We start from the raw sequence: 12,600 nt of genomic DNA on the forward strand, positions 1-12,600 counted from the left end.
ACAGCACTTTGTACATTCTCAGGGGCATTTGTCATTTTTTTTCAGGATTCAAACTCAGTTTAAACCCTGCAAAGTTCAATTAGTAAGGACTTCATTATGTTGACAATTCCTAGAAGGCATTCCTAGCTGTGTTAGTCTGTTGCAGCAAAAACAACAGCCATGTGACACCCTAAAGATGAACAATTTATTGTGGCATAAGTTTTATGGGCGCGCGCGCGCGCGCGCACACACACACACACACACACACACACACAAAGCTCCTGTTCAACATCACTAATATAAGTTGAGGTAGGTTGACCAAATGTTGGAATGAGTGTTAAGACAAAGTTGTTGTCAGTAGTATATTCTGTATTGCTTGCATTTCAACTCTCTTTGGCAAGAGAGTCCACATTTCCCCTGCCACCAGCACTTTGCACAAATCTATCAGTTTAGGATTCAGACCTCTTGTATCTTATAAAGTGTCCAAAAAGCCTCTGCCAAAATAAATGTTATCATCTTTAAGGTACCTCGGGCCTCTTTGTTGCATGATTAGACTTCGCCATGAGCAGGTAGAGCCAGGGGCAGTGTCCGGGTATTTGGCACCATGCCTGACAGTTCACCAAGCAAGGCTCCCCAGCTCCAGCTGCTCCCACATACTGCATCAAGCTGTACTACTTGATAACGATTTACAAGGATGAGATTGGCATCTGAAGAAAGATCGTTGCTGTCTGCTTCCTTTCCTCAACCCAGGGCTCCCAGATGTTCTGAGACTTCATTCCTGACCATTGGCCATACTGGCTGGGACTGATGGATGCTGAAGTCCAAAGCCTTCGGAGGGCACCATGAGAGCAAAAGGCTCTCGGCACGTGTTCAGAGGACCACCTCTCGTCGAAGCGTGTTTCGAGCAGGTGCCCAGTGCGCGCGAACTTTGGTGCACGAACAAGGCTTTAGCACCCCGCCCCCCGGCTCATGCTGGAGGAAGGAGAGGCTGGAGGAAGGGCAAGAGCAGGCTGGTTACCTGGTCTCCTTCCGACATGGAGAAGCTAGCGCCGCACCGGTCGTTACACCAGTCGCTCTCCCATCTTCCCCTGCTCCGGATGAACAGTGGGGCGCAGGCGGCCGAGCTCCACGGGCCCCATGGCTCGGAGCGAGGCTGCAGTTCTACGGCCCTTCGCTGGAGGGCCGCAATCCGGCGGCAAGGAAGGCGCAGGCGCTGGCCGGCGGCGCTGGGACAGGCGCTCCGAGAGCTTGACGGCCAGGAGCAGGAGGCTTGCCCGGCTGCTTGGTTCGCTCGGCCGCGGTCGCGCCCCGGGCGGAAGCTCTTCGGCCGGCACCCCGCGCAGGTTCCCCGAGTACCAGAAGAGCCAGCAGAGCAACGACAGGAAGAGCAGCAGCCCGCCGGTGAGCACCAGGAAATCCTCGAAGGATTGCCCTCTCAGCTCCGGCTTCCCCACGGCGCCCGCCAGCACTAAGGCCAGCCCGGCAGCGTCCAGCACCAGCGCGGCCAGCAGGAAGGCCGCGCAGCGCCCGTAGCAGCGCTGGGCCATGCCCGGACTGGCGGCGGAGCATCTGCGGGCGGGGAAGCGGCGGCAGCCAAAGTCCCCAACCACGCCCGGTCAGGTGCGGACGGGCCACACCCCCTCTGCCAGCCCGGAGCCGCGGACGAAGCTCAAGTGCAGACCGGGCCACGTCCCCGCTGGCCGCACAGCGAGTGCGCGCGGGCGACCGGGTCTCCTGCCGCGGGGCGGGCGAGGGAAGGCGCCGCGGGCCCGCCGCTCCAGAGTCCCGGGCAAGCACGGGTGTACCCCCGCCCTCCGTTCAGGGGCTGCCAGCCCCATCGTCCCCCGCAGATATGGATCCGGGTCACTTGGGTGTGTAATGGTTGGTGTTGAACTTCGCATCCAGCTGCTCCTCTCCACCCCTCAACTCCTACCGCCACTACGTAGGGGCAAACTCCGTATCTCCATCGGTACCCGGAGGGAAAGGGACACTCGGAAGGCGAAAGTGACTGACTGGGTGGGCACAGTTCTCTTTCCCCTAGCCACGTGTGGAGATTGCAGTCTAGATTGGGTCTGTATGTGCTTACATAGAGGCAAAAAAGGAAAAGATGGATCAGCTGCATGCTGCATATTTAAAGCAGCACGAAACTTTGCTTTTGGAAAGAGGCTTAGATGGAGGGTAAGACCTTTTCCTGGGAACAACTGCTTGATGGAGCTCCCAGCATTCCCCTCCCTGCTTGTGCATTGACTTAAGCTCACCCCAGGGTCTCAGGTCCTTTGCTGATGGGGTGCTAGAATTCTTGGGGTGGGGAACAGCAACTACACCTTTCATGCTCTGCTTGTCAAAGGCTTCTGCATGACCATCTATTGGAAGCAGGATACTGGGGTATACTGGTCATACCCAGCACAGCTGCACTTGTCTTTTGCCTTCCCAAGGAGGTCAGGTGTCCCTGGAATGTGCCCATTTTATCCTCACGAGAAAGGAGCTAATGAGGTGAGTTAGGTTGAAGGGTAGTGATTCGTCCAAGTGATTGTTTTTGTAAAAGGAGGCATCTTTCTGATCTAGGCCCTGGGCCCAGTACAGTGGCTGTCCCTGAGGAGACCCTTCAATTTCTTTCCCATTGTCATTTATTAAAAGTGGAGGGTGGGGGTGAGGGGAAATAAGGAATCAGCAAAAAAAGCAACCCACACGTTTGTCTTTCTTTATCACCCTGACTCTGAACTTAACTTGTTGGTTAATAGGTGTAAAGTTGCCATGAATCCTTGCAGTATCATTTCAAACACACACCCTCAGGAAGATCAGCCAAGAACTGGCTTCAGGCCTCATTTGCCCACTGACCTGTGCCACAGGTGCAAGCGCACCCCTTCCTTGTATGGCTCTTGTGCGCATGCTAATGAATAATGACAGACTCTTCCGGTTCAGTGCTAACATTTGCCACCTGAAATCAGCTTCCCCTTTCCTCATGTTAAATTAAAGGGTATTGACAGGTAATTCATCTGTGTTGATCTCTGATACTGTTTATTTAGTCATTTTGGGGCTTTTGTTTAAGCTGGACCACTTAAGGGCCAGGGATATGTAAGGGCAAAGCATAAGTTTATGAATCTAAGTACCATCCATGAAGGTGAGTGTGAGGGATCAGGATTGGGACTGCAGAGTTTAGAGAGAGGGGTTAGCCTCTTGCCTTCTCACGATGTTCCCCTTGAAAATTGTCCTCCCTTGAATGTGCATTCATTTATATTCTCTCTTTCCTCCATTTTATCCTCAGAACAGCCCTGCAAGGTAGGTTAGCCCAAGAATGAGTGACCAAAGTCACATAGTATGCAGCTTGATGGTTGATGTTTGAATTTGTTAAACAGGGGATGTTGATTGTAATTGGACAATTAATGACATGCCTAGATTAGCCATGAGAGTTCCAAGGCATTGTGGTTTTTTTGCTAATACAGAACTAGCTGCATTTGATTGTGAGAAAAAAGTGTAATTATTGTTTTTATCTCATGTTTCTAATGTATTTGTCATTGCCCAGAGAATTTAGATTATTGGGCAGCTTAAAAGTGTAAGAAATAAATTAATTTCCTGTTTTTCTGTAGAGTGGTAAAGGAAGCACTTTCTTTAAAAATAAAATGTATTATAAACCAGTCCACATTTTCTTTGTATTGACTGGCTTGACATTAAATAGCTCTGTACCTTTTTAAAGAATAGATTGCCTGTCAGCATGTTTGATGAAGTGTTACCCTCTGCCTCTCAACTTCATGGACTTCCTCGCCTTTTCCAGGAAATAGAAATATCTTGAGCAATGTTTGTTTCTACTGGATTCTTTAAGACTTGCTCTAGCCAGGTGCCACTGGAAAACACAAGAGAAAGCCTGTTCAGGCAACATCCCTAGACCAAATTCCAGACAGAAGAGGCTTGCCTACAAACAGATAAGGAGAGAAATGTTGGTGACAAAATGAACCTCTGACCCCTTAGAGGCACAAAATCAGTTAAGCTTGCTCTGGGCACTGGTTGCTCACAGTGGCTGCCTTTACTGTTGGATTTTCTGAGCCAGTTGGGGTTTAGCCAGGAAGAGAAATGACAAGTTTCTGTCTTGTTTTCAGCTGAAATAGGAACTTGTGGTTCCATCCCTTACCCTGCAACCTTGTGGTGGCAGGTATTTCCCCCAAGTGTAATGTGTGTCCTTGGCCGGTGTGACTGGTCTGTCAGATAGCACCTCGCTCTTTCCCTCCCAGCTCTTTCACCTTTGTGTCCTGCGTTCAGCCTGGAGGGCATCGGGCAGTAATCTCTACCCATCCTTAAATGGGAAAACATGAAGAACGAGCTTTTCCAGGACCGATTCAACTGACTTTGAAGTAAATGGAGAGAGGAAATTACTAAAACCTTTTGTTACACTTAAGCAACGATTGCAATTTGAGACTCCGACACAGAAAGTTTCCTTGCTTAGGTGCATCCCTGCATTGCTAAAAGGCAAGGCTGCATGCAGGGCAAGAGCTTTGTTTGAGAGTGGCAGAAAGGGTCGTTTCCAGGATAGCTCTGGATTTCATATCTGAGACCATCCCTGGGTCCCTTTAACTAATGACAGCCAGAAAGGGTGGGATGGACAGAGTCCATGTACACCACAGGCAACTGACTCAAATGCACCTAGCTATTGTCCTGGAGGTTTAAATAGACAAACATTGAATCTTTTGATTGCAAGGCTAATCAAAGCTAAAGATACTGGGTGCAATTTCTCCAGCTTCTCTACTTCTCAGTGCCCCCCTTGTTGGCATCAGGACATGACAACCGCCCCACCAAGGAGAGAGCACAGCCTATGTATTTGAAACAGTAAAAAGTTACCATTGAGATGAGAAAATAACCCACGGGTGAGAGTGCCATTAAAATGTGGGCTCTTCGTGTTCCACTTCCGTTCTCTTCCTGTGATTTCTTGCAGGCATTCCCCATGCATAAACGATGTATAATCTTGGCCACTGTAGGATTGTGGGGTGAAGGTGCCAGGCTGAGTGGATGCACCTTCGGCAGCCTGCCTATTGTAAAGTAATTTGGCATAAGGGCATGTAGGCAGTCATAGCTATTCACTCTCTTGCTTTGGTAAGCACTTGCAGAGCCCAGCAACTTGCAAACTTGCAACCATTTTGCATGGCAGGGAAAGCTCTGCAACTGATTGACTTAACTTTCAGCATGAAAAGCTGAAGGGCTGTCCCTCTGGTCCCGAGACCCAACAGTCTGGAGATAGTTGCATGCAGGTAGGTGCTTTGTGTAACTGTGCAGGGATCCTTCTGAGAGAGGGCTGGGGATGCAAACTTTTTTACCTGCCTCACAAGGTAGGTGGGATGACACTTTCCTGTTCAATCCATGCTATGAAACTGTTGGGAATTCCAGTGGATACCTTCGTGTTAGGCATGGAAACCCTCTATGCTGTTCCTGTGCAGACCAAGATTTTGCTTGTTCTCCCAGGACTCCTGAAATCTCTTTCATTTAGTCCCTTTTTCATACTGATTGTTGGCTTACAGTACCCACTGGTTACTTTTAGGTCCTGTGGTTTGGGTTTGATCGTGGTTCTCTTTGTGTGGTGGGACTTTTATGCTGTATTAGAGTTTCAAAAGTTATTGCTGGATTTTAAAAAATGGTACAATTGTTTTGTTTTTCATTGGTTTTCATTATGCCTGAGGAACTTGCTTTACAGGTACCTAACAAATGTGCACAGTAAAGGCTCGGAACAAAATATTTACTTGGAAACTAAGTGTCTCTGTTAACTGCTGCTTACTCCTGGTCAGATGTGCAAGATTGTAGTTTGCCTTGCGCATTTAATATGCACCCAAACATGCATCATCAGCCACTGATTGTACAACCTCTGAACTCCTCTGATGTTGGGAACGCCTCACCTAATATTGCAGGCATCCAGCCAAGCGTGTGTGTACAATACACTTGTCAGATGTGCCGATTGCAATCTAGCAAGAGGAGCTATGCACAGATCAGCTTTGTTGGATCAAATTCTTGGTGTACAAAAAGTGGCACAATAATTAAATCCTACTGCTGCAATGGCAAGGGAAGCGGGAAAGAGGGCTCGTTATCCTTGTAGCCTGGCAGGCTGTGGCTGCGCCTGCCATGAGAGGGGCATGCATCACCTACCTGAGTTCTGGAGAGACAGGAGGGAGAGCAACATGATCTGAAGGCAAATAAGGCTTCCACCATGTTAAAGCTCAGCAGGTCTGGGGCTGTCCTGAGCTTGGAGGGGAGACCACCTGGGAACCGCATGTAGCCATCTTGAGTTCCACAGTGGGAGAAAGGTGGAAAACAAATAAACAGACACAGGCAGCTGCTTTATGCTGAGTCAGAATTAGTCCTTGAGAATATTAGAAGAGCCTTGGTGACTCGGACCGAAGGCTTCTCCATACAAGTGTTCTGTTCACACAGTTGCTAACCAGCAGCTTTATGCTGGGCCAGAATAATACGCTCATCTTGCCTGCACCAGCCTGTTGCCCTCCAGGTGAGCTGGACTGCAGCTCTCATCACGCTGCCTGTGCCACTTGCAGTTCAACACATCTGGGAGAAAAACCAGTGGGAAGGCTGGTCTGTACCACTGGCAGTACCTCTCCAGGGGTTTCTGGAACCTGCACAACCTGGAGATGCCAGGGACGGCATCAGCCTACAAAGTGCCACAGAGTTGCAACTTTATTCCACAGAGGGAGCAAGGTTAAATTGTCTGCTTTAAACATAGGCATCTTAGGAGACAGGGCAGTGGAGGATACACGCCAAAGCTTTATACCATTGTGAAATAGGATATGCAGTGTAATGGCCTTCTGAGAAGAATGTAAATCCCGATCACAGGGCAGTATGGGGGTCACCAGGTCAGTGACCTGGGAGTAGCTGCTCCTGGCCTGAGTAAAGGTTGTGTGTGAAAGGGTGCTTGCACTGTGCATAGGGAAGTCAGAAGACTCTGCAGTGGTCTTAACTGAATTTGAATGTCTAACCATCTGACCTGAAGAGTTCTCAGAAACTTTTCCCAAATTACACAATTCCATAGACTTGCGGGCTTGGAAAACACAAATTACACTAATTTAGTCAAGGAAATTTAGGAAAATTAAAAAATAACTACCAAATATGAATTTCCTTTATGGATTAAAGCATGAAAATATGCATTTTAGGGGGATTTGTGTAGGTTGGGGGAATTGGCATATTTTGGATAGTGCAAATTTGCACAATTAGCAATTTGTGTAATGTGTATGAATGCATCTGTACAAAATCTGACTGCATCAACGAACCGATGATGGAATGTGCAAAAGGTAGAATGGGTTTGATAACATCTGTACATCCCTAGTACAGAAGTTTGACTCTCTTGAGCTGAGAGGACATGAGGGCTATTTGTGCAGACCAGCATGCAAGATGACCCAAGCAGTCTCTTCCATACAGGCACCACGAGTGCAAGGCTTGTTAGCAAAGGATTTATTTGTCACCTTCTCAAGGGTGACCAGCACTGCAGATACAAAACAAGATTATTTTTAGCAGGAGTGCTAGGTAAAATAAGGCTTAGAGGTGAGGACATCTACAGGAGGGTTTCATGTTTCAGTGCGTGCGGGATGGAAAATTTGTGGGACTGGGCAAGGGGTCAGTGTACAATAACAAATGCCACCCTAGCAGTCCAAATGGAAACCTTCTCTGTAGAAGGGCAAGCTCACTTGAAACACAGAACAGCTTTCCCTAACCCAGTGCCCTCCAGATGCATTGGACTGTAACTTTCGTGCTGGCTAGGGATGATAGGGGTTGCAGTCTAGCGGGGGGCTAGGGGACAGTCCAGGACTGGGGAAGAATCAGTTTCAAATCCCTAACCGGCCCCAAAGCTCACCAGGTGACCTTAGCTGAGTCAGTGTTCCTCATTCTAGCACACCTTGCAGGGTTGCCATGCATTGGTGCAGGAAGAAAGGGTTCACCACCTCAAGTTCTTTGAGGGATGGGCAGGATTACATAGAAAATCAATCAACACATCATTGTTTGGTTGCAGTCAAGTGGCGCTGCTTCTGTATCTGACAGAATAAATAGTGGGAAAGGCCAGGGGAGGCCCCAGGCTGGGCTCTTGTTCTTGGCAGAATGAAAGAAGCTGTTCCTCAAGACAAACAATTACTGATAAACTAAGGATTTCCCAGAAGAGACTCTGTATTGGAGTTTTTAGTGCTGGATGTGATTTAGCTGGCATTCTTAGAGCTCAGATGGCTCAACCTCCACCCCTGTTGGAAGAAAATCTCTGCCTGACACCTTGCACAACTGGACACTGGTTAGGGAGGCTCACTCCAAGCGGGTGCCTGCCAAATGCACCGGACCGTAACTCCCATCATCCCCACACAGTTCATGCTATCAAACCAGTGCTGCGTGTCATGTTATTTGCACTCCTTTCCAGCTGCCATTCCTCCTTCCTTGTGTCCGCTTTATGTCCTGGACAGTGACGGCCTGGCTCAGTAGATTCCCAATGCCTGGAGTTGTCTGCCTGCTGAAGGGGATCAGGTGGTGCTGGTGATCCAGTTTGCTGTCTCCCTATAGCGCTGTTTGTGGGCCGGGCCGTTTCTGCGGGCTGCAGAAGGGGTGAGAGCAAGGGCTCTACTTAGCTCGGCTTTTAGCGGCAGGCAGAAGCAATGCAGCAGCTCAAAAGCATTGATTCCCGGGAGAATGGCAGCCATGCCGGAGTGGTAAGTGTCAGGAAACACTTAGTGTGCTTGGATTTCAGCTGCTGCCCTCCTGCTGCATGGAAATCTTGCTCTCAGACTGCCAAGTCCCATCATGCTTTCCAAGGGAGCGGCAAAGAGTGCACCGCATCCTCCCATTAACCTCTGCCCCCGGTGCTCTTTTGAGGAGTGACTGTGCCAGCATGGCTCAGCACTCAAGCAGCATAAGAAAAACAATGCACAGTTATAGAAACACTGTCCAAAAAGGAGACAAAAGCCATTACTGGTGTTAGAAGATCCTGTGACACTTGGTACAAACTGCTGTCCTTCCTCCTGCCTACATTGCAGAGCGGACCTCCGGCCCTGGAGGGCTTGTGCTTGTCCCAGCCGCACGTAGGGGCGGGGAGGACAGACAGAACTACATGGGCTTTTATTATGAGCAGTCATGCTTAGGACTGTACCCTAAATATGGCTCTGAAAGCAGAACTTGCTGAAGCTCCTTCGCTGCAATTTTGGCTCTGGAGCAACTGGCTTCTCTCGGGTGTGCAGTCGGCCTCAATGGCGTGTTTTCATCTGGTGGGAACAAGAAGCCACACACTCCACTTCTTTCTGATGGCTGTAGATAATCCCCAGCTCTTTGCAACCTCGTGCAAACCACCCAGAGAGCTTCAGCTGTGGAGCAGTAGAGAAACTGACTGACTGACTGACTGACCGACTAAATCTCATCTCAGTAAAAGGTGATCCTTGTTGCCCTTCTTTCTGCACCGAGCCCAAATGTGCTGCTTTAGCTTGTGCCTCTGTTATGGAGATGGAGCGTATTCTCAGCTCCGGACACACATGACTCTTCCCCCAGAGAGCGCATGCAGCTGTATTGTGAGCAGCACGTTATGTCTTTGCACGAGTGCCGATCGTTTCTAGCTTCAGACGAACTGATCAGCCACCCAGGCCATTTGGTACTTCTTTTTCTTCTTTTCATGTTTTACTTGCTGTGACCTTCCACATCCCACAGGAGTGCAGGGAGCGGCCTCAGAGCCAGACATGGGTGCAACTTGCCCCATATTGTTGCCTACCTAGAGGGGCCAGGGATTGAATTTAGGCGTGTCTGCAGACAAAGCTGGTGCTCTGCCACCAAGCACTGGGATGTACTGGTTAAGAGCACAGACTGGGACTCAGGTGATCTGGTTTCTAGTCCCTGATCAGCCATGGAGCTTGCTTGGGATGACTCTGGGTCAGTTGTACACTCTCAGCCCAGCCGACCTCACAGGGCTGTTGTTGCAAGGATAAGATTGAAAGCAGAGGAGAATTATGTAAGCTGTTTTGAGTTACTTGAAAGGAAAAAAAGGTGGGATATGAATATAACCACTCGATACATAAACAACCCCCACTATCCTTGCCTGTGATGCAGCTTCACAACGATAACATTTAGGGTTCCTCCTTCCTGTACACAGTTCCAGTCTGCAGACCCAGTGATGAGCTGGGCCCATTTTGTGCAAGCATTGACTCTGTGTTGTGCTAACCAGAAAATATATTTGGGGTAGGTCTGTTTCATTAGGGTTTCCACTTGCATGGAAAGGCCCCTCGAATCCACCAGCATTTGGGAGCATCTATCACAAAACCCTAAGCCAGGATCTGAGAGTCACATGGCTCTGCCTTTCCAGGGGATAGAAATTAGTGAACCCACCTTTTCAGGTTACTCTGCGAACTAGACTTCATCAGCATTGGCCTAAGGAGAAAATGCACACTTGTGACTGAGAGGGTGAGAGGAGCATCTGTTATAGAAGAATATTCATTTAATGCTGCATTTTAAAATCCCTTTCCCCCATCTTTTAGCTGCTATTTACAATGTTAAAATTATTTTGAATTATTGTTGCTGTTAAGTGAAAGTTTATTTATTTTAAATTTCTATTTGGTTTCGTGATGTACATCATCCTGAGGTCTTTGATTATAGGGCAACATACATTGAAATATAATAATAATAATAATAATAATAATAATAGGCTTCTCTACGCCACCCACAATGGACAAGTAAGGCCTAATTTATACGAAGTTATGTGATTTCATCAGGTTTTGAAAAACACAGTCTGATTGCAAAAGGCGAAGTTCGTCTTGAATACCTGGATCGAGGGTGCATGGGCGGATGGGGCCGGAATTCCCCTTAAGGTAAGAGTCTCCCTCTCCTTAGGCATAAGCTCAGATGGATTGGACATGCAGGACAGCTGCTTGGAATCAAGTTTCACAGTACCAGGAAATCAAAAGCTCTGCCTTGGTGTGGCTCTGCTAATGCCAGTGGAAATGGCTGAGAGACGCTGTTTGGATAGGAAAGCAGCTCTAGAAGGAGGCACTTTGGTATAATCTGGAAAGGCAGGATTAAATCTAAATGTCAATGACTGGAAATGGTAAAATTAACCAAAAGCCTCTGTAAAGATCAAAAGGAGTGAAATCCTGCAAGGTGTAAAATCCAGAGCCTCTGGGGTGCACCTCTGATTTATTCAGCTTAAATAGTCTAAAGCCTTGCTGCAAGAGCTGCACAACCAGCACAGCACAAAAGTCTCCAGAGTGATTTCTGGGACAAACTCGGGGACATTGTGCCCATGATATCTGGGCACAATATCTGGGCCCTTTCCACTTGGGTCTTTCTGAGGGCAGCCGGCAACTTTTTAATGTTCTTTCTGCTTGCCAAGTCCAAGGCATGGCTGACTCTCAATACCTGGCCTCAGCATGCAGTGATGTCTTCTCAGGTGGAGAACCTCTGCTTGGTTTGATCACGTTTTCAGTGATGGAAGCATGCTCCTCACTGGCGCACGAGGTGTCAGAGATTTCTCCCTGACCACCAAGGAGCGGATTCTGTGAGGAACAATAATGAACATGAATAGAGAAAGTCAATCGAAGCAACGACAAGCCTACAACTCTCAAGACAGTCACGTGTTTGAAAGCTGATTTCATGTTCTGGTAGGATCTTAGCAGGCCCCTCAGCCTTGCTTGGTGCGTTGGATTTGCTTCAGTTCCTCAGGGTCTGCCTGCAATTGGGTAGCACAGGAGGGAGCTGCTCAGCGGCCCTCATCTGGAGTTCATTTTGATGACCTTCAGTCTAACAGTCAAGGGTCTTTGTTCTCTGGCCTCACTCAAATCCAAAGCAGGAACCAGGAGAGGAAGGAACAAATACCATCAGTGGTCGGATACGAGGGCTGCATTAGCCCGTGAGACAGCATGAGATATTCTAAATGCAGCTCCAATTTCCTCATAGAGCCATCAGCCATTTCCTCTGCAATAGGATATGTGCATAGCTCTCTTTTCAAACAATTTTGAGACTCTGAGATTGGATGGCCAGGCCCAGGCCCCCCTGAGAAACGTCAGGCAGGAATCCCTCCGCCCACGTTTCAGCCTTTCACACAATTAGTACCTTTACTCACATAGCTGTTTGCTTGAAGAATGGCCTTTTTAAATGCCTTCATGTAGGAGAGCAAGAGTGAGAGAGAGCTGCAGAAATCCTGGAAACATTTCAGCTTGGTTTTTTTGGCCGGAGGAGAGTTTGACCCTAAAGCCATTTGTCATGAGGTAAAAAACACACCATTGCGAGTCCTGCTGAAGGCCTTTGGTAAAATACTGCCCTCAAAATCAGGCTCTTGAGAGAGAGTATACCCTTTAAAGCAAAGCTTCATATGATAAATGCACCATCAGATTTAGTCCAAAGAATTGTTCTGGTCTGCCAGTTTTAGCTCCCGCTCTCCTAACATGGGCAGAGGGATGTAAAGTTGCTCACCGACTGAGCCCAAAGTCACCCAGCAGTGCCTCTCCTGGGGATGGATCCATCCCGAAGCATACAGGAAAAAGAAGTGGGACTGGGGGGAGAATAGGAGTGAGCTCCTATTTCAGGCAGAGTGCGTTTCATTTGCTAGATCCGTGGAACAAAGGTGGGACCCTATCCTGCGGCACTGTCCTTTCCACCATACAGTGGAAAGGAGGCACGCTGCCT

General features: G+C 48.4%; 1 protein-coding gene across 1 annotated transcript; it reads right to left on the bottom strand.

Annotated features, from left to right (window-relative positions):
• Positions 1-1,040: 1,040 nt before the first annotated feature.
• Positions 1,041-1,526, bottom strand: TMEM238L (transmembrane protein 238 like). The gene has a single exon (XM_044454084.1). It carries the CDS (start codon positions 1,524-1,526, stop codon positions 1,041-1,043), a length of 486 nt encoding a protein of 161 aa, XP_044310019.1.
• Between the last annotated feature and the right edge of the window lie 11,074 nt (positions 1,527-12,600).

The sequence above is a fragment of the Varanus komodoensis genome, unplaced genomic scaffold (genome assembly GCF_004798865.1).
Source record: "Varanus komodoensis strain SLA01 unplaced genomic scaffold, ASM479886v1 scaffold7_1, whole genome shotgun sequence".
In the NCBI taxonomy this organism is placed as follows: domain Eukaryota; kingdom Metazoa; phylum Chordata; class Lepidosauria; order Squamata; family Varanidae; genus Varanus; species Varanus komodoensis.

What these genes read in the sequence shown, in the direction of transcription:
- TMEM238L (XM_044454084.1), bottom strand. Translation starts at nt 1,526, where the DNA reads ATGGCCCAGCGCTGCTACGGGCGCTGCGCGGCCTTCCTGCTGGCCGCG.